Raw genomic sequence first — 20,206 nt, 5'->3', positions numbered from 1 at the left:
CTTTGACTAGACACCAGCGCTTCAGTCGGGAGGTCTTCCTGGGCTGTGAATGCCAGCCCGGCATACTCTTTTCTAGAGCTCAGACTTCTCGATTTAGTCCCGTCTGAGACTCCCTTGTATTTTGACTCACCAAGCCACCGTAGACAGAGCCGCACTGTCTTCCTTCCTTGGATATGCCAAGGCGCGAGGGACCTGTGTCATGTGACCAGACTCAGCCTCCTGATTGGCTTGCCTCCTCTTAGGGCCTCCCTCCTCCCCCATTGGATGGGGTGGCCGCTGAGAAGAAGGTTGGGCGCATGCGCGATGCCAGGATTTCCTTGGCCACCGGGAGCGAAGCGGTGGGGTTGGGCGATAAACAGGCTGTGGCTAGGGAGAAGGGGGAGGGGAGTTCGCTCCGCAGGGACTTCTCATTCCCCACCTTTTTCTTTTAGGTGTGGTTTGATCCAGACGCAGTTTCCCGGCAGCCGCTTGAGCTTACTGTGTTGTGAAAGGGGAAAGTAACTCCTGCGGAAAGAGCTTAAAGTTGCTAAAACGGTGCGAGACAAGAATTGTCCCCCATACCATCCTAATGGTTCCGCCCTGAGTTGGTCCCGGAGCCGGTGCGGCGTATCTGAGAGGCCCCGGAGGGGGCGGGGAGGTGGCTCGCAGAACGCGGGTTCTGTGAAGATACGTGGGGAAGATTCGACTCCGAGAAGAGGAAGAGCGCGATAGAAAAAGAGACGCCGCTGAGGGGGAGGGGGCTGCCAAGATGGCGTCTGCCTCCTCTGGGCCGTCGGCGGTAGGGTTTTCATCCGCGGATTCCGGCGTCCCTCCCTGCACCTCGGCCTCAGGTAATCAGGGCGTGGCGTGGGCTGGGGGCTGATGACTGTGCGATGGCAGGAAGAGCGAGACCCAGGAAGGGCACCTGTAGCTGAGCATGTTTGAGGCGTTGCCGGTAAGGAGGACCGAGAACTAGGGTTTCATGTAGCTTTCAGAGCAAGCAGAGGGAATGTGAGGAAAGGATGGATTTGATTGAGAAAAGGGAAGCTGTCAGAAACACTGGCTGTCTTCAAGGAGACCGAGTTGAGGACTTTGAAGGAGTAGGGTCAGAAAAGGATGGAGATTGACGGTGGGAGTAGGGAGGAAAGAGAAAGGGAATCGAAGGGAGGAGAGAGAGTAAATAGAGGCTTAGACTCCACGTTGATTGCGGGGTTAATTGGACAAAAACGTGGAAGAGAAACCATGGGACTTAAAAGGTATGGAATCGTTATGCGATGCTTTCCAATGCTGGGGCGTTAGGGGATTGGGGATTTTGTTGGGGGTGGGAGTGAGTTATTGGAGGCTCCTGAGAGCCTCCCCCTAATGCGTCATTCCTTCTCACTTCGTGCTTCCCCTCCCCCCAAAACGCGCGCGCTCACTCGGACAGATACACCTACACGTTTTATCAAACGTCCTCCTCTGGAGACTCCCATGTCTTGACTGCCCAGCTTTGGGAAGGAATGGGAAGTTTTTGAAGAGAGCCTGAGGTATGTGGAAAAGCAGGGTTTAAAAGACACTGAAAACAGATGCAGAAGGCGGAACGATGGAGTCTCGAATTGCAGTAGAAGTTGAGGGAGGTGATGCAGGAAATTAGGCTTGAAAAGGATAGGGTGGGGATGGTTTTAAGTGCTGTGTAGGAATATTGCATAATAGGAAATGGACTGGAAGAATGCTTAGGCACGAAATTGGCACTTGGAGAAGGGAGCCAGGGAATCTAGCTCAAAGTAGTTAGAAACTGTTGAAGATTGAGGGAGGGCTAAGGAGCCCACAAGAAAGGCAACAGATTGCGTGTAGGAGGGGAAAATGTGTGGTGTTGGGATGTATGTCGGAGGAGGGAGTGGAGTTTGAGTCAGAAACTGTTCTAGAACTTCCATCAGAAATGTCTGGGGTTCCACGGTGACTGTTACCTATACACTGGGAACAGGAGAGGCCGCCAGATGATGGATGCTCTACCCGAGACTTTGACACTTGCTTAATCCTGGGATTGCATCCTACTCCTTTTGAGTTGACTAAATAGAGGGTTCCACCTTTTCCTGTTCAGTTCAGGTGAACCCATACTTGGTCATAAATATCTTCTTCACAAACTGGAGTTTTGTTTATGTACAACCTATTTTTAGTTTCTTGAGAGGTGTTTTTTTGCCTTTCCTATAAAAGATAAGTGAGCTAGAACAACTCCTGTTACATTCTAAGTGTGAAGAAGGATAAAGTTAAAATGAAAGTTTTTAAATACAGTAGCTTCTTAATTTAAAACCTCTTTTTCCTCTCCCCCGGTGGTGAAACAAGAATAGTTGTGTACAGTCTTAAAGCAGACTTCTTAACCATCAGATCAGGTATTAGAAACAGCTTAATCTTAAAAGCCTTGTGTTTTTGTGTTTATATCCCAGAATTTGATTCAGCCTCTATCTCAAAATACTGTCCACATGGACAGATTTAGGAGTAAAAGAAAATATTTCTGTCACATAGTGATGTCTTCAGGTTTTTGCTCCTACTTCAGGTAGTCCTACTAGTTTTAGGTGTCACTATTTGATACTTTTGTATGTTTTTATATTTTTTGTCAGATCCTAAGACTAGCAGGAGGTTATTCAGATAGTGTAAATGTTTTTTGCTGTTGTGTTTTCACCAGAAAATAGAATAATAGATTGCAGTCAATTTTCCAGCTGCTTGGCTTTATTGTGTTCATATGTGAGGTCAAGATACCAAAATGGCTAAAAGTTTTTTTAAAAAAATGACTAAAAACAACTAGCTTTGGATTCCTTTTTTTTTGACTTTTTTTTTCACCCTCTTTCTCTGTTTCTTTGGCAAATATTGAAACTGTTGGATTAAGAAATCAGAAAAATTCTCATAAATATTCCTGAAAGCATGGGATTATTGTGTGCAGATACACAGTGTTGACTTCTTTCGCATATCTGTATGTTCAGTTTTGGCTTACTGAATTTAATAGAATATTTTATATTTCATTTCAAGGATATGTTTTTGAAGAGGATAAGGTGTTTGATTCAGATGCCAAAAAGGCTGTGGAGAACGTGTTTTGTGATTGGAGGAGAGTGGTGCTCTGTCTGGATAGTACCAGGGGAATAAAGGCATTGGCAGGAATAAATTGGTTTATGGTCTCCTAAATTGTTAAATGCTAAAAGACTAGCTTTGTAGAAATTCAAGGTAGGAGTGTGTGTGTTTGTGTTTTAATCATTCTAAAATCAACTCATTGTCCTTAGATGTTTAGCTGAACTCACTTAAATATTGGTGAAACTGAAATCCTAAAGGTAAGATTCTCTGGCATTGTATACAAAACAAGAATGTTAGGATTCAGGGACAGATTGATGTTTTAGATAAGTCATTCATAACCTTTTAAGGTTCAGAATCTTTTGGCATTCAAATTAGAAAGGATTGGTAATTTAAAATAGTTCTTCCCTGCCAGTATTAAACCCCCATCTATATTATTTAATCATTAAGCTGGAGCTGGTCTTTTATGCTGCTGACAGGTTAAATACAGGAGTTAAAGCAAACCATACACTCTAAGAGATGTTTGAGAGATCTTTTCCCATTGGCGTAATTACCATGTTTGGATTAGAGGGAGGTGATTATAAATTAATGTCAATCTTACAGGAACCATCATCATTGCCTTGTTCTTACACTTTGTTAATAAAAGGTGATGCAGTTTGCGCTCAGCTGTTCGATGTGTAAAGGAAATTTATTCCTTTTCTTCCTTTCTGTCCTAGCCTCATTTGGTCAGTGGTACCACTTAAAAAATAAAAGCACTGATGAGATGCTGTTGACAGTGCTGCCATCTGTCACACTAGTGACAGTATAGAGAGCCTGTTCCCCTGTCTGCAGTTTGACTAGTTCATCAAGAACTTGAAAATAAGCCACCAAGTCTCCTTTTTACTACCTGAAAGGGAGTTAAGTTTCTATTTTGGCGACTTGATTTGAATTTGGTGGAGGAGTTAAAAAGTAAAGTTAGAGTATTAAAGTGTCCCTTGCTCCCCTAAAATAAGAGCTGTAATAAAATCCTGTGTGACTCCCCTAAGAAAAAGCACTTGAAACCTTAGAAAATCATGAACCTCTAGCTCCTTTTGCTTCAGACCAGAACATTTCTGAAATTGTCACACATTATCAAATGATTCTATCATGAGTACAGATGATTTGGAGGTAACATTTATAGCTCCTTTTCTGATTTTCCCTTAAACTGCCGAGGGAGACCCCAAAAAACACAGGAAAGAAACATTTTTGCCCAGAACTTCTGTAGTAGAGCCAGTCTCATCAATCCTTGATTCTGATGGCTTTGTCCTTCCCAGTAGAGCTCCACCAGTAAATGTATGCTGTAATCTGATAACTCCAAATGGTAGGAATTTCATTGAGGGTTTTTTGTCTGTGTTCTTTGTGTACAGTGTAAGCCATTTGTAGACTGATTTCTTCTCCTTTAATTTTTCTATACTAGTGAAAAGTAAAGCAACTTAAGCCACATTATTGGGGGGAGAAACTGGAGTTTGGAAATGTAAAGACAGAACAGAATGCCATGTAATGAGAATATCAACAGGTATCCTTTTGGTTGATATTTTATAAGTAAGGAGAGATTTTTCTTTATGCTTTTTCCACAGAGGGCTTACACCCACATAGCCCTCCTTTTTAATTTTGTCACCTTGGTAGATTCTTCCAGAAAACTGACATCAGAATGTCACTGTTTTTTAATTATCCATTTATTTCTGCCATGACTGCTCAAGCCCAGGGTCAAGTATAATTATATAGACTTAATAGGTATCCAGTGTCTGTTATTATTGGTAATGTGTACTTAGAAATTAGCCTTGAATATCGAAATACATATTATGTCTTGTTAATTTCTTTGTTAATTTCTGTGTGCTGTTCTGAGTTGATACTGTAAAACTTCTGATTAATAACTGTGCTCAAATATGTGCTACCTACTAGTTATTACATGTTTTATCAGCCTATTTTTTAAATAAAAATAATGGAAACTACAACTTCTGAACAACTTAACCAGGCCAAACTCAGGTAACTGGTGAGAAGTTCTGAGTTGGGGTTGGCGGGTATTTTACCCATTAAGCTGGATGTTTACTTTCCTAGAATTTTGGCATAGTCTTGCTTGACACGAAGAAAGCAAAAAGACCAACGTTGTCAGTTTGGTTTTTGTTTTTACTGAGTGTGTTCTCTTGATCAAGGATAGAAGTATACTTCAGGAAGTATGCCAATTTCTGATAGCCAGGCAGAGGGAATCTGTTTCTTTGTGTTCTAAACCCCAGCCCATCATTCAGTCTCAAAGAGAGAGTGATTGGACTGATGGTGTTTCCTAGAGGAAACCCCTTCCTGGCTCATTTCCCCTCTTGCACTTCACTTCTCCACCCTTTCCTATCAAAAGAGACAATTGTTTCTTTTTTACATATGTGTTGATCCTGTTTTATTCATATCTCCTATGAACTGTTGTTTTAATGTTTTCTGTTTGAAGTGAACTTTTTTCCCTCAGCTCCTCCGTCTTTTAAAACTTTGTCACTGATTATTTCTTTTTTCTCCTATTAAATAAGTCTGTTTATTTGTAATGACTGTATGCAGAATATATTAATTTTTAAATATCTGATTCCCCAAAAGTCCCCTTATTGTTAGAGTCTGAGGAAGACTGGCAAAAAGAGAGAGAAGGGTAGATTCCTTATAGGCAATTAAGTATATCTTACTCTTTGCTGCGTATTAAACTGAGCTTTATGGAGTTAACCCAGAATAAACACCATCTCAAAGGATCAGTAACATTGATGGGGAGTGAGCAAAGGTTGCAGGAGAGAATGGGAAGAGTTGTTTTTTTTTAAGGATATATGAATAGCTTAATACTAGCTTTCCTTTAGCATGCCTGATAAACTTCAAGTTCTCATTGACAAGAGTCTGTATAAAAGAAATGGTAGAGAAGTAACTTGGTCATATCTCTGTGATTTTCTTGCATTAGGATCTGGGGGGTGATTGAAGTGCATTGTTGGGACAATTAATACCCACTGTGATATTATTTTGGAGAAGGCAATGGCACCCCACTCCAGTACTCCTGCCTGGAAAATCCCATGGACGGAGGAGCCTGGTGGGCTGCAGTCCACGAGATCTAGAAAAGTCAGACACGACTGAGTGACTTCACTTTCACTTTTCACTTTCATGCATTGGAGAAGGAACTGGCAACCCACTCCAGTGTTCTTGCCTGGAGAATCCCAGGGATGGGGGAGCCTGGTGGGCTGCCGTCTCTGGGGTCACACAGAGTCGGACACGACTGACGCAACTTAGCAGTGATATTATTTAAGTTACTTTCTCAGCTCAGTGTATGTTCCAGGCCAGCAATACTGCTTTTTTTTTTTTTTTTTTAAGATAGAACCAGGTTTGGAAATAGAATTGGGAGGTGGTGAACTGCTGGAAATCTTAACTGCTCCTTAGCTTTGGATTGGCTTATCCAAGAGACTCAGGTCTTTTAAAGAAGGACTCAGATATCCAACCTCCCAGCCCCCAAATTTCAACCAGAATTTTAGTGCTAAGAGATAGATATTTGTGGACTGAGAATCATAAAATGTGGCTTATAGAACTGGAAGCAAAAGTTTATTAAAGGGAAATGTAGAGATATTTTAATTTAACCCTCTTATTTTCCAAATTAGGAAACTGAGGTTCAAAGACATTGTTAATAGTGGCAAAGACTTTGCATAAAGTCTGTATGTTATCACAGTGAGTCTTAGTACATTTGTGATTCATTCCTTGCTACTTGGCTCTTACCTGAGCCAGGTTGACCCTAGGACTGGTAGATCAATGAGTTTTGAGCTTTTGTTTCTAAGAGCATCCTTGCCTTTCAGACCTTTTTCTAGAAAACTCTAAAAATTGACACCTGCTAGGAACAAAATCCAACCAGTCCATCCTAAAGGAAATCAGTCCTGAATATTCATCGGAAGGACTGATGTTGAAGCCGAAACTCCAGTACTTTGGCCACCTGATGCGAAGAACTGACTCATTTGGAAAGACCCTGATGCTGGGAAAGATTGAAGGCAGGAGAAGGGGACGACAGAGGATGAGATGGTTGGATGGCATCACCGACTCAATGGACCTGAGTTAGAGTAGACTCTGGGAGTTGGTGATGGACAGGGAGGCCTGGTGTGCTGCGGTTCATGGGGTCGCAAAGAGTCGGACACGACTGAGCGACTGAACTGAAGAAACAAAATTTAACTTTTCTCTAAGATGTGGCTTGATTTTCATGATTAACTTGGTTTAGTTCTTACTGAGGGTATGGTAACAGTGCCTGGCCCCCACCACCCAACACTATCTCTTAGAGCTGTGTGCTCAGCAATGCTTCTCATTAGGCTGGCATTTCTGAGGATTTTCATTTGAATAACCTATTATACCTCCTACATGCAGGGGTATAATTAAAGTGGCATTCAGTATTTCAGGTTAAAGAGGACTAGAGAGATTGTTTACGATAGTCCAGCAAATAACTGTGTGATTTTGTTCAGGTTTTTGCTTTTTTTAAAAAATCTCTGGCTGTCAATATTATCAATCAAAACACCCCCTCAGAATTATCATTTTACTTCCCAAAAGCCTGCTTGTCTCTTTCTGATTTCTATAGGAATTGACAGATTTATGTAGTAATATTGGTAGCTCATTAAGCTAAGTCTCTGGAATCTCTTCTTTATGACCTGTTCAGGCAAAACTCATCTGAGGAATGCACATCCGGCCCAGTTCTAGCATCCTGAAATTATGTGTGTACTTCAAGCATTAAAGTCAGTTACAGGCTGCCTCTTAGTTTCTCATCTGGAAGATGATGTCATTTCATCTTTGACGGAAATGTTTCTGCTCTGAAAGCACTGGGAGAGGCTCTGGTATTAAGGCCAACTCTTGTTTTGTTCCACATGCTGAGGGGGGGTGGGGGAGGGGAACGACATCTCTTATTTTGGAGCTGTGTGCTGTCTGAAAATATCTCTGTTTTGATTATCTCCTCTTTTAAGGCCAGCTCATTTCTCCTCTAAAGTTTACCTTTTTCACACTTCGCAGAATTGTATTAATTTTCTTTTCTTCCTTTACATTTTCTCCTTGCTCTCATAGTAAGTCATAGTTGCCAGTGCTTTAGTAGCTGCAAACCAGTTTATGGAGAGTCCTAGTGATGTTTTTGCCAAGTGACTAGAAACCAGCCCCTTTGGTACCTTTTTCATTACCAACACAATTTAGACTGGGACTAAGGACCAAAATGGAGTGCTTCCTTAAGACTATTCAGAGTTACTCAGAAAAATTTTCTGTGACATAGTGTGATGATTCAACTTTGTATTTTAGCAAGAATTGATTGGATTATTTCCTCTCTGGCACTTAACTGGCTGGTTCAGTTGTCTTGAAATTATTTTAGTAACATTAAAGATTTCTCAGCTAATTTTCATAATTTAGAAGCTAGATCTTTATTTATTTTTGTTTAGATCTTTATTTTTCAAATATCCAGGAGATACCCTGAAATTAGGGATACCTGTTTTATGGGAGAATATTGGTACTCTAAAGGATATGAAAGATAAATTCTTCAGAGAGAACCTGTTAGCATATGCGCTGATACAGGTTTGTTTCAGGTTGTATGAGAATCTCAAAGTAATAATGGAGAATGGGAGTGAGTGTATAGGAGTCATGCTTTATCTGTAGCTTGCAACTGTCAGCAGCTTTCTAGACATCATCTTTCACATTTTTCCTTCTAGTCTATCTCTGTAGCAGCATAATATGTTGTAATGAGCTCAAGTTAATGTATAGGGAGGGGATTGATGCTGATCTTTATGTGTGGAACTGTTGAGCACTAGTTTACTGGGGAAAATGGGTTATAAAACAGCAATAAAGCCATTCCTACATATCTCTATAATTGTTAAATTACCTGTTTGTTATAGAAATTTTATATAGATAAGGAAAAATAGAAATTTAAACTTAGAATATCACCTTAACCATACTATCCAGTATAGTCATATTTTAACATTTTAGTCTATAATCTTGACATTTTTTATGTGTATAAATACATGTGACTTTATAGATAAGCATTTTAGAAAAATACTGTACTATATAATTATTTAGCTTTTTCCCTTATACAGTTTATTGTGACAGCCTATCCATAAATGAACATAAAGATAATGGTTCTATACTATTCCCTTTTATGACTATACCACAACTTAGATCACCTATATTGTATATTTAGATTCTTTCTAGTAATAGTTTTTACATACAATGCTACAGTAAATATATTTGTATATATGTCTTTATCCACTTGACCAGTTATTTCCTTTGGATAAATTGTCACTTCTGGGACAGATGGTACATATTTGCTTTTAAGGCGTTTTGCTAGATGTTACCAAATTGCCCTCACAAGTGGAAGACCCTCAAGTAAAATGTATACACCTTCTTTTTTAAAGGGGTAGAAGCCTGTGTGCAAGGAGCTTTATACCTGAATTTTTTTTGCCAACCTGAAGTCATGCAATAGTGAAATTGTTTGGGTTACAAGTTTTGTGATCCTTCCTGGAATTTTTCTGCCAGAGCTGCTGCTTTTTTTTTTTTTTTTTTTGGCTTCTACCTAGAACTGCAGGAAATCATCTCACATTTCACAGTATGGTACTGGGGATCAGGTCAGGTCCTGTTAATAATTTTAAACTTTAGAGATGTCATGTGGGTTTTTTTAAAAATATGCTTGTTCTATTGTAAGCAAGTAGAACCCCAGAAGTAAGTGATGATTTTCTGTTTTTCCTCATTTAGGTCTCCACATTCTGTGCTGTGGGGTCAGCCGTAAGAGAGGTAGATCTGATGTGTATCTGTGCTGAAGAAGCTTGAGCTCCTTACAGTTACTAGCAGCGGACTCCTCTTCCCCATAACAATTGCAATTTTTTTTTAAGTAGTGTGCATGGCCTTTTGAGAAGGCTGTGAATGTCCTGCAAAGATTATTTGACTTTAGCTTCCATTTCCCTCGACCCTCTCCAAAAAAATGCTACCTTAACATAGCAAGTTCTTTTCTCACAGTTCCACAATATAAGATGAATCTGTTGACTGTCTTTTGTCTCCCTCAAAGTCTTCCCATAACTCCATTTCCTTTTGTTTCAGTAAATGTGTCTCTCTCTCTTTTCCCTTTCTGTTGTACTTGTCATTTCCCCTGACCCTTCTCATCCTGTAGATGGGGTTTTATAATTCACAGTGATAATAATAATTGCTAGTATTTACAGAGCATTTATTACATATTAAGTGCTATATAGGATTTATTTAATTCTCATAACTATCCTATGATGTACATGTTGTTATATCTCCATTTTATGGATGAGGTAACCAAGGCCTAGAGAGTTCCAACCAACTTGTCAAGGTTATCGAGTTAGTAAATGTAGATCTAGTATTCAAACCTAGCCAACTTAGGTGTACTGATTTCAGAGCCCACATTCCTGCCCACAATACCTTACTGCTTTCTCACTAGTCTAAAAGTCTGTGTGTGAACTAACTTGACTTTAAACCAGATTAAATATTTGTTGTTCAACAAAGAATAGTGCAGAGGGGAACTTCCCCTTCTGATTTGTGCTGTCAAAATTCTGAGCTCCTCCATGTGTAATACCTGGAGTTATTGATCATTCTTTCAGAAAATATTTTAGAAGTTAATGTGGATTTTTGCCAAGGATTGGTGAGTGATTGTACAGTCAATTTCTAAGATCATTAAAACAACAAGAGTGCCTGTCAGATGCCCTCTTTTTGTCATTGCAGATTCAGTGATCATAACTCTTCTGCTTTTAATCAGACACCAAAAAGAAAACTCTTAATCTGAGAAGAATTAAAAACTATCTCTGTTAAAGTTGTTCATGTATTTTTGTGAAGAAAAGAGGTACTTTGTACTGCTAGTGAGGACCTTAACATCTGTGAAATTGCTCTGTCAAGTATCAGTTTTGAAAGGCAGCTTCTGCTCCTCTAGAATACTGGCATTGTCTGTTTGAAAACAAGTATAATCTCACTGAAAGAAAAGGAAGGTACTTTCCTGCTGTTTTTGCCGGTGACATTGATGACCGTTGCTGGAGGAGCAGAGTAGTGGCATTGTTAATTCCATTGAGAGGAACCAAGGGAGGACTCTTTATCCTCATATCAATGAAAGTGGGAAGGGAAGGGGAAACCTCAGGGGAAGAAAATACGTGTTCATACTGTCCATTAGCAGTTGTAAGATTTATTTAGTCTGTAAAAACATTCTTGTTCCTTTGGTGCTTTCCTTTTCCCCCTTAGACTCTTGAGTGGCCAGGAAATTGAAAACAAAATATGGTTTAGAAGAAGGAGTTGAACTGGGGGGTTGGGAATGTGAATTCCAATTCTGTCTCTGTCACCACCGTTGCTCTTTAATTTTGAGCACATCCCTTATGCTCTGTTTATTTACTTATAATAGATTAAATACATCTTACTATTAAGAATTGGGCTTCCCTTGTGGCTCAGCTGGTAAAGAATCTGCCTGCAATGCAGGAGACCTGAGTTCAATCCTGAGGCTGGGAAGATCCCCTGGAGAAGGGAAGGGCTACCCACTTCAGTATTCTGGCCTGGAGAATTCCAAGGACTGTATAGTCCTTGGGGTCCCAAAGAATCAGACACAACTGAGCAACTTTCACGTTAAGAATAGGTTAAAATCTCAAAGGCCCTTGTTGAATGATTTTTTAATGTAAGTTGTTACTGATTTGTTAGCTTAAATGGGCATATAGGTTCATAAGTGGCTGAAGGGACTGAGTTCTCAACTTGTTCTATTTAAAAATCAATTTTCATTAATATCTATAGATCTCAGCCAGATTGAGCCTGCCTTGGTCAGAATTTTTTAAAAATCCCCAAAGTGAATATATCCTTGTTTCTCTAAGTCTTTTGTTTGTTTAGTTATTAGTGGACAACAAGCCAGTCTTTATTAGTAAATATGTAATTGAGTACAGTTTTACACATTGGTCCTTGTTTATGTCCCCTAGATCTTTTTACATTTTCATCTTTTCCACAGAGGAACTGGTACTTGATGAAATCACCATGATTGGCTCTGCATCATATATTGACCCACTTGGAATTAAGCTGTTTATACAGTTATTTTTCTGACACAACCTGTTTGTCATGGCTTTATTTTTTGCTGCCAGTGGAGCAACATTAGCCTTTCGTTTAGAATGCTTCTTGGTCCAGGGCCTATTAGTAAGTAGGAACTACATGACCATGAAGGAAACAAACAAACATGAAGGAAATGTTTTTCCCTGAGGAGGAGGAAGTTTACCATTGGAACTCAGTAGTAGTTATTGTTCAGTCGCTCAGTTGTCTCCGACTCTTTGCAACCTCATGGACTGCAGCGCACCAGTCTTCCGTGTCCTTCACCATCTCCTAGAGATTGCTTAAACTCAGCGTCCATTGAGTCAATGATGCCATCCAGCCATCTCATCCTCTGTTGTCCCCTTCTCCTCCTGCCTTCAATCTTTCTCAGCATCAGGGTCTTTTCCAGTGAGTTGGCTCTTTGCATCAGGTAGCCAAAGTACAGGAGCTTCAGCATCAGTCCTTCCAATGAATATTCAGGATTGATTTTCTTTAGGATTGACTGGTTTGATCTCCTTTCAGTCCAAGGAACTCTGAAGAGTCTTCTCCAGCACCACAGTTCGAAAGCATCAATTTTTCAGCGCTCAGCCTTCTTTATGGCCCAACTCTCATGTCCGTACATGACTACTGGAAAAACCATAGTTTTGACTAGACAGACCTTTGTCTGCAAAGTGATGTCTCTGCTTTTTAATATGTTGCCAAGGTTTGTCATAGCTTTTCTTCCATGGAGCAAACGTCTTTTAATTTCATGGCTACAGTCACTGTCTGCAGTGATTTTGAAGCCCAAGAAAAGAAAAGTCTGTCACTGTTTTTCACTGTTTCCCCACCTATTTGCCATGAAGTAATGGGACCGGATGCCATGATTTTAGTTTTTTTAATATTAAATTTTAAGCCAGCTTTTTCACTCTCTCTTCACCTTCAAGAGGCTCTTTAGTTCTTCTTTGCTTTCTGCCGTAAGGGTGGTACTCACATCTGTGGTTATTGATATTTCTCCTTGCTGTCTTGATTCCTGCTTGTGATTCATCCAGCCTGGCATTTCGCATGATGTGCTCTGCATAGACATTAAAGAAACAGGGTGACAATGGATACTTCTTTGACGCACTCCTTTCCCAGTTTTGAACCAGTCTCTTCCATGTTTGATTCTAATTGTTGCTTCTTGACCTGCAGTTTCTTCACCCAAAAAAAGGATGCTATATATGGATTGTGGGTATGGATTATAAGATGATAGTTTATAAGATGATAGTTTATACTTATCAGAGTATGTTTTACACAGATGCTAGAAAGAAAACTTTCTGTTGACTGATACTCTAATCTCATCCTAATTTAGGGATAAATCTCATTCTCCTCAAACATTGGCTGAATGGGTGTTGCCATTGCTGAGTTGGTATTCTTTTCTCTTCTTTTTGTTTCCAATCCCCCACCCCCTCCATCTCCGCTTTCCTCTGTTTCTGCTGCTGTTCCTTCTGAAGAGAAAGCTTGATTAAGAAGAGGTGAACAGGTACAGTGCTGGTGACTCTTCAGTCTCAGTAGGCATTTTCTCTTGGCATGAGCCAAGTGACCCAATCCATCAAGCCTTAGCAGTCGTACTTTGTTCCCTAAAATGTTACTCTGTTGTTCATTGGGTTTCTTTTCTACCAAGCTGGATGTTATAGCAACATTGATATGATTCTCTTCTTTTCCTATCCATTCTTTGGTAGTTTGGGAGTTCTGACCTGTACCCTAGGAGCAAAACTTAAGACAAGGAAGAGAATGAGTCTTGGTTCCTGATTCTCCGCCCTGTTGTTACTTGTTTTGACTATTATTTTTAAGTAATTTTTATTTTTGGCTGTGCTAGGTCTTTGTCACTGCACACTGGCTTTCTCTGGTTGCTGTGAGCAGAGGCTACTCCTACGGGCTTCTCACTGCAGTGGCTTCTCTCATTGCTGAGCACAGATTCTAGGTGCATGGGCTTAGTAGTTGTGGCTCACGGGCTTACATGCCCTTCGGGATGTGGGATCTTCCCAGACTAGGGATCAAACCAGTGTCCGCTGTACTGCATGATGGATTCTTAACCACTGAACCGCAATCCTATTATTATTCAGACCCCAGTATCCTTCCCACTGCCTCAGCTGTAGTGTTTTGAGGATTAATCCAAGTTTTGCAGTTGTAGATAGCTAAGTAATTGGCACCATGTTCCACTGAATTAAGTCCTCCCACCCTCATTCTGGGTACTTTGCAAGAGTGTAGCAGCCCTGGAGCTATGTGTTTATGAGATAAAACTAGGAAAGGTAGCAAGGTAGAACTTTTTAGGGAGTAAGAAGGCCCCAGACTAGCACTCTGCCTTGAACTCACTTACCTGCTTTTTTGGTTCATTGTTTAACTTGGTGCAGTGACTCCTTACATGAAGAGGTTGTTCTGTTCTAGGAGAAACTGTCAGTCTAGGATTGGACATTGGCTCTTGGTTCTGTCAGATCCCTCCAAACCCCTTCCTTTGGGGTAAAAGAGGAAGAATAAGCCAAGTACTGACCAAGGAATCCAGAATCAGTGTTGTTTTCTCAACTGAAAGAATGCGAATTTCTTCATTGAGAATCACTAATTCTACTGTAGTGTGTATACTTGCACAAGGGTTTGTTGGGGATATGGGGAGGCTAAGGGTTTGGGGAGCAGCCAAGAACTTTGAGGTGCTCATTAGAATTTCATGATGGTCTAGGTAATTGAACATTAGAGCTTCCTGAGGGCCCAACTTTGCTCTTCCATAGAACTCACATATGGCAACATATTTGTGTAGCACATCACAGTCCATGAAGTACTTTGATTTAGTTTATCTCATCTAATCTTTACATAAACCTTCTAATATAGATTCTTCTTTTTTAGTTATTAATAGAGAATAATTTGCCTGATGTAACAGGGATTTGAGGACTTCCCTTGTGGCTCAGTCTGCCTGCAGTGTGGGAGATCCGGGTTTGATCCCTGGGTTGGGAATATCCCTTGGAGATGGGAATGGCAACCCACTCCAGTATTCTTGTCTGGAGAATTCCATGGACAGAGGAGCCTGGTGGGCTACAGTACATGGGGTCACAAGAGTCAGACATGACTTAGTGACTAACACACACGCACAACCGGGATCTGAACCCAGCTCAGCATGTTGGCTCTCACCTGAAGGGTTTTAAGATTCAAAGGGTTTGACTAATTTTTTGTTAGTGAGTGCCTTAAATTTTACAGTTAAGTTAGCAGTTTTAATCTTGAATCTGAGTTGTGCTGACTTTTTGTTCCTTGGAAGCTTTAGCTTACGGTTCCAGTCCTAGGTTCCAGGTCTTTCTCCTACCTGACCTTGACCTGATGAAGATGAAGCATCCTGCAAGAAACATAGATTTTTGGGCTTTGCTGTTTTTCTAATTTTCTGGGTCATTTTATGCAGCACATCTTCCTAACAGCCAGATGACATTTTTCTTACCTCCTTTTTTGGAAAGAGGAATGAAAACCATCTGTTCCCCATAATTTTGCTACTCTGACTCATTAAGGAAATTTTGCTGCTCTGCTCATTGGTACCAGAAATGCTTTTACCATTAAACCTTACATATGGACCAGAACTGAGATTTTCTTACTCATCTACTAACTTATGTTATTGAGGATTCATCCCATTTGTATTCTTCTTTCTTTTTTTAATTTATTTAAGTTATTATTTACTTGGCTGCATCAGGTCTTAGCTGCACGACACTGGATCTTTGTTGCATCATGCGAACTCTTTGGTTGTGACACACGGACTCTCTTGTTGTGTGGATGCTCAGTAGTTGGCAGTACACGGGCTTAGTTGTTCCGTGGCATGTGGGACCTTCGTTACCCATTCAGGGGTCAGACCTGCATCCTCTGCTGTGGAAGGTGGAATCTTAACCACTGGACCATCAGGGAAGTTCCTGGATTCTTTTTAATTTTCTTTAATGTGGCTAATCTTTATTCTCTTTGAATTCTTGAACTAGATCAAAGTAATATATCAGCAGTCTTTGAAGAAAAAAGACCAACAGTTTTCAGTATGAAGGGGAGAAAGGTCTGTCTGCCTGAACGATTATGTGTCTCACTGCTATAGTGATCATGGGTGAAATCTTTAGGATGGCATACCCTTAGGAACTGACTTAAACTTAAGAAAAAAAAAGTTTAACTTTTTGGAGTAGTTTTCTATGGATAGTGGTCTTTTAGTCACTTTCTAAACATATTCTTGAAATCTTTTCTATATTTAAACTGATAAAAGTCATAAATAATATTTAACTACACACATGTCTTACACATTTCCACTGATTAAATATTTAGTAAGTAAACAACAAATTCCTATTGCATTTACAGCAGGATCAAGATGAAGATGTAAGAATATAGATCAGGTTTTGCTAGTGTAGGCAATGCTTTTTCATTTTTTCATCATTGCATTTTCCCATCCATAGCTTCTTCATCTCTACAGACCAACTCTTTTTAATTGAAGGATAGTTGATTGACAATATTATTTTAATTTTAGGTATACAGTTAATTATTCAATATTTTTATAAACTATACTCCATTTAAAATTACTACATAGTAACGGCTATATTTCCTTATGCTGCACAATATATCCTTGCTTATTTATTTATTTGCTTATTTATTTTATATGTAATAGTTTGTGTCTCTTACCCCTACCCCAGCTTGCCCTTCTGCCCTTTTCACTTCCCACTGGTAACCACTAGTTCTCTATGAGTCTGTTTTTGTTATATACATTTGTTTTATTTTTTAGATTTCACATAGCAGTGATAACACAAAGTGTGTGTTTTTCTCTGAATTATTTCACTAAGCATAATACTGTAGGGCCATCCACATTGTTGCAGATGGCAAGATTTCATTCTTTTCTATGACTGAGTGGTATTTTATTGCATACAGATATACACACACATGCACACACACGAACACCCACAGCTGCTTTATTCATTGATCTGTTCATGAACACTTAGGTGCTTCCATATCTTGGCTGTTGTAAATAAAGCTTCTGTAGGTCAACTCTTTACCTTTTTTTCTGAAATAATTAGTAGAAGTGCAAAGCACCATAGATATGCTCTAAAGCTTCTTACCCTTTTAGCTCTACAGGGAACATTATTAGTCAAGTCTAGGCTGTCCACTAACTCTGGTATCTCTTATGCCCTTTCTCTTTCAACCATGGTATCAAATGAGACACTTAGGGCTCTGATGGTTAAATGTAACAAGAACAGATGTATTTCCTAGAGAAAATATGAACACTTGGATAAGCAAAAGGAACTAGAAGAAGGCTGGAATATATATAAGGGCTCTGTGAGTATGGACGAGGAAAAGGAAGGGACATTTAAAATCCCTGTCCAAAAGGATCTGGTATCACTGAGGCAGGAACCCATTGTCAGATTTAGTTTGACTCAAATCCTGTTTCAGTGAGCTTGATAAGAGATCATGCGAGTGTGTGTACATGTTTATAGTTATGTGTGTTTATTTATTTTTTTTTAAACAGCATCTGGAATCAAGAGACCCACGGCATCTGAGGTGAGTTTTATATATTGATACACAGTGGTTCTAAAACCTTAATTCTGGGATAGAAGGATACCTGTTTATGACATCCTTATTTCCCCCCTACTGGGGTCTTGAAATCTATTGATAGGTATGGTTCTCACATCTCTTTGGTAGGCTAGTGGTTATACAACTCTACTTGTGTCACAGTTTATTATGAATATTAACAACAGCTCAGATTTATTGAGTATTTTTATTTTTTAAATTTATTTCTCTGCATCAGTCTTAGTTGTCGCATGTGGGATTTAGTTCTCTGACCAGAAATGGAACCTGGGCCCCCTGCATTGGGAGCACAGAATCTTAGCCACTGAACCACCAGGGAAGTCACTATTAAGCGTTTTTAAATGTACCACATGTAGTGTTCAGTTCAGTCGCTCAGGCGTGTCCGAACTTTGCAACCCCATGAACCGCAGCACGCCAGGCCTCCGTGTCCATCACCATCACCCAGAGTTTACCCAAACTCATGTCCATTGAGTCAGTGATGCCATCCAACCATCTCATCCTCTGTCGTCCCCTTCTCCTCCCGCCTTCGATCTTTCCCAGCATCAGGGTCTTTTCAAATGAGTCAGTCTTCACATCAGGTGGCCAAAATATTGGAGTTTCAGCTTCAACATCAGTCCTTCCAACGAACACACGGGACTGATTTCCTTTAGGATGGACTGGTTGGATCTCCTTGCAGTCTAAGGGACTCTCAAGAGTCTTCTTCAACACCACAGTTTAAAAGCATCAGTTCTTCGATGCTTGGCTTTCTTTATAGTCCAACTCTCACATCCATACATGACCACTGGAAAAACCGTGGCCTTGACTAGATGGACCTCTGTTGACAAAGTAGTGTCTCTGCTTTTTAATATGCTGTCTAGGTTGGTCATAACTTTCCTTCCAAGGAGTAAGCGTCTTTTAATTTCATGGCTGCAGTCACCATCTACAGTGATTTTGGAGCCCCCCAAAATAAAAGGTGAGCCACTGTTTGCACTGTTTCCCCATCTATTTGCCATGGAGTAATAGGACTGGATCCCATGATCTTAGTTTTCTGAATGTTGAGCTTTAAGCCAACTTTTTCACTCTCCACTTTCACTTTAATCAAGAGGCTTTTGAGTTCCTCTTCACTTTCTGCCATAAGGGTGGAGTCATCTGCATATCTGAGATTATTGATATTTCTCCCGGCAATCTTGATTCCAGCTTGTGCTTCTTCCAGCCCAGCGTTTCTCGTGATGTACTCTGCATAAAAGTTAAATAAGCAGGGTGACAATATACAGCCTTGACGAACTCCTTTTCCTATTTGGAATCAGTCTGTTGTTCCATGTCCAGTTCTAACTGTTGCTTCCTGACCTGCATACAGGTTTCTCAAAAGGCAGGACAGGTGGTCTGGTATTCCCATCTCTTTCAGAATTTTCCACAGTTTATTATGATCCACACAGTCAAAGGCTTTGGCAGAATTAGATGTTTTTCTGGAACTCTCCTGCTTTTTCGATGATCCAGAGGATGTTGGCAATTTGATTTCTGGTTCCTCTGCCTTTTCTCAAACCAGCTTGAACATCTGGAAGTTCACGGTTCACGTATTGCTGAAGCCTGGCTTGGAGAATTTTGAGCATTACTTTACTAGCGTGTGAGATGAGTGCAATTGTGCGGTAGTTTGAGCATTCTTTGGCATTGACTTTCTTTGAGATTGGAGTGAAAACTGACCTTTTCCAGTCCTGTGGCCACTGCTGAGTTTTCCAGATTCGCTGACATATTGAATGTAGCACTTTGACAGCATCATCTTTTAGGATTTGAAATAGCTCAACTGGAATTCCATCACCTCCACTAGCTTTGTTCGCAGTGATACTTCCTAAGGCCCACTTGACTTTGCATTCCAGGATGTCTGGCTCTAGATGAGTAATCATACGATTGTGATTATCTTGGTCATGAAGATCTTTTTTGTACAGTTCTTCTGTGTATTCTTACCACCTCTTCTTAATATCTTCTGCTTCTGTTAGGTCCATACCATTTCTGTCCTTTATTGAGCCCATGTTTGCATGAAATGTTCCCTTGGTATTTCTAATTTTCTTGAAGAGATCTCTAGTCTTTCCCATTCTGTTGTTTTCCTCTATTTCTTTGCATTGGTCACTGAGGAAGGCTTTCTTATCTCTTCTTGCTATTCTTTGGAACTCTGCATTCAAATGGGTATATCTTTCCTTTTCTCCTTTGCTTTTTCCTCTCTTTTTTTCACAGCTATTTGTAAGGCCTCCTCATACAGCCATTTTGCATTTTTTGCATTTCTTTTTTTTGAGGATGGTCTTGATCCCTGTCTCCTGTACAATGTCATGAACCTCGATCCATAGTTTATCAGGCACTCTATCAGATCTAGTCCCTTAAATCTATTTCTCACTTCCACTGTATAATCATAAGGGATTTGATTTAGGTCATACCTGAATGGTCTAGTGGTTTTCCCCGCTTTTTTCAATTTAAGTCTGAATTTGACAATAAGGAGTTCATGATCTGAGCCACAGTCAGCTCCCTGTCTTGTTTTTGTTGACTTTATAAAGCTTCTCCATCTTTGGCTGCAAGGAATATAATCAATGGGATTTCAGTGTTGACAATCTGGTGATGTCCATGTGTAGAATCTTCTCTTGTGTTGTTGGAAGAG

General features: G+C 40.0%; 1 protein-coding gene across 5 annotated transcripts in view; it reads left to right on the top strand.

Annotated features, from left to right (window-relative positions):
• The first annotated feature begins 320 nt into the window (after nucleotides 1–320).
• The window catches only part of PIP5K1A (phosphatidylinositol-4-phosphate 5-kinase type 1 alpha), a 39,660-nt gene continuing 19,774 nt past the window's right edge, over nucleotides 321–20,206 (top strand). The window contains exons 1-4 of one of the 5 annotated variants that reach the window (XM_070367110.1): nucleotides 321–338; nucleotides 432–830; nucleotides 9,742–9,780; nucleotides 17,525–17,556. In XM_070367110.1, coding sequence (XP_070223211.1) covers nucleotides 749–830; nucleotides 9,742–9,780; nucleotides 17,525–17,556 — 153 coding nt within the window. In that variant the 5' untranslated portion in view covers nucleotides 321–338; nucleotides 432–748. The other 4 variants (XM_070367113.1, XM_005894939.2, XM_070367111.1 and 1 more) reach the window with 4 other exon arrangements.

The sequence above is a fragment of the Bos mutus genome, chromosome 3 (genome assembly GCF_027580195.1).
Source record: "Bos mutus isolate GX-2022 chromosome 3, NWIPB_WYAK_1.1, whole genome shotgun sequence".
In the NCBI taxonomy this organism is placed as follows: domain Eukaryota; kingdom Metazoa; phylum Chordata; class Mammalia; order Artiodactyla; family Bovidae; genus Bos; species Bos mutus.
The sequence above is the reverse complement of the archived record's forward strand: the minus strand, read 5'-3'. Positions and strand labels throughout refer to the sequence as shown.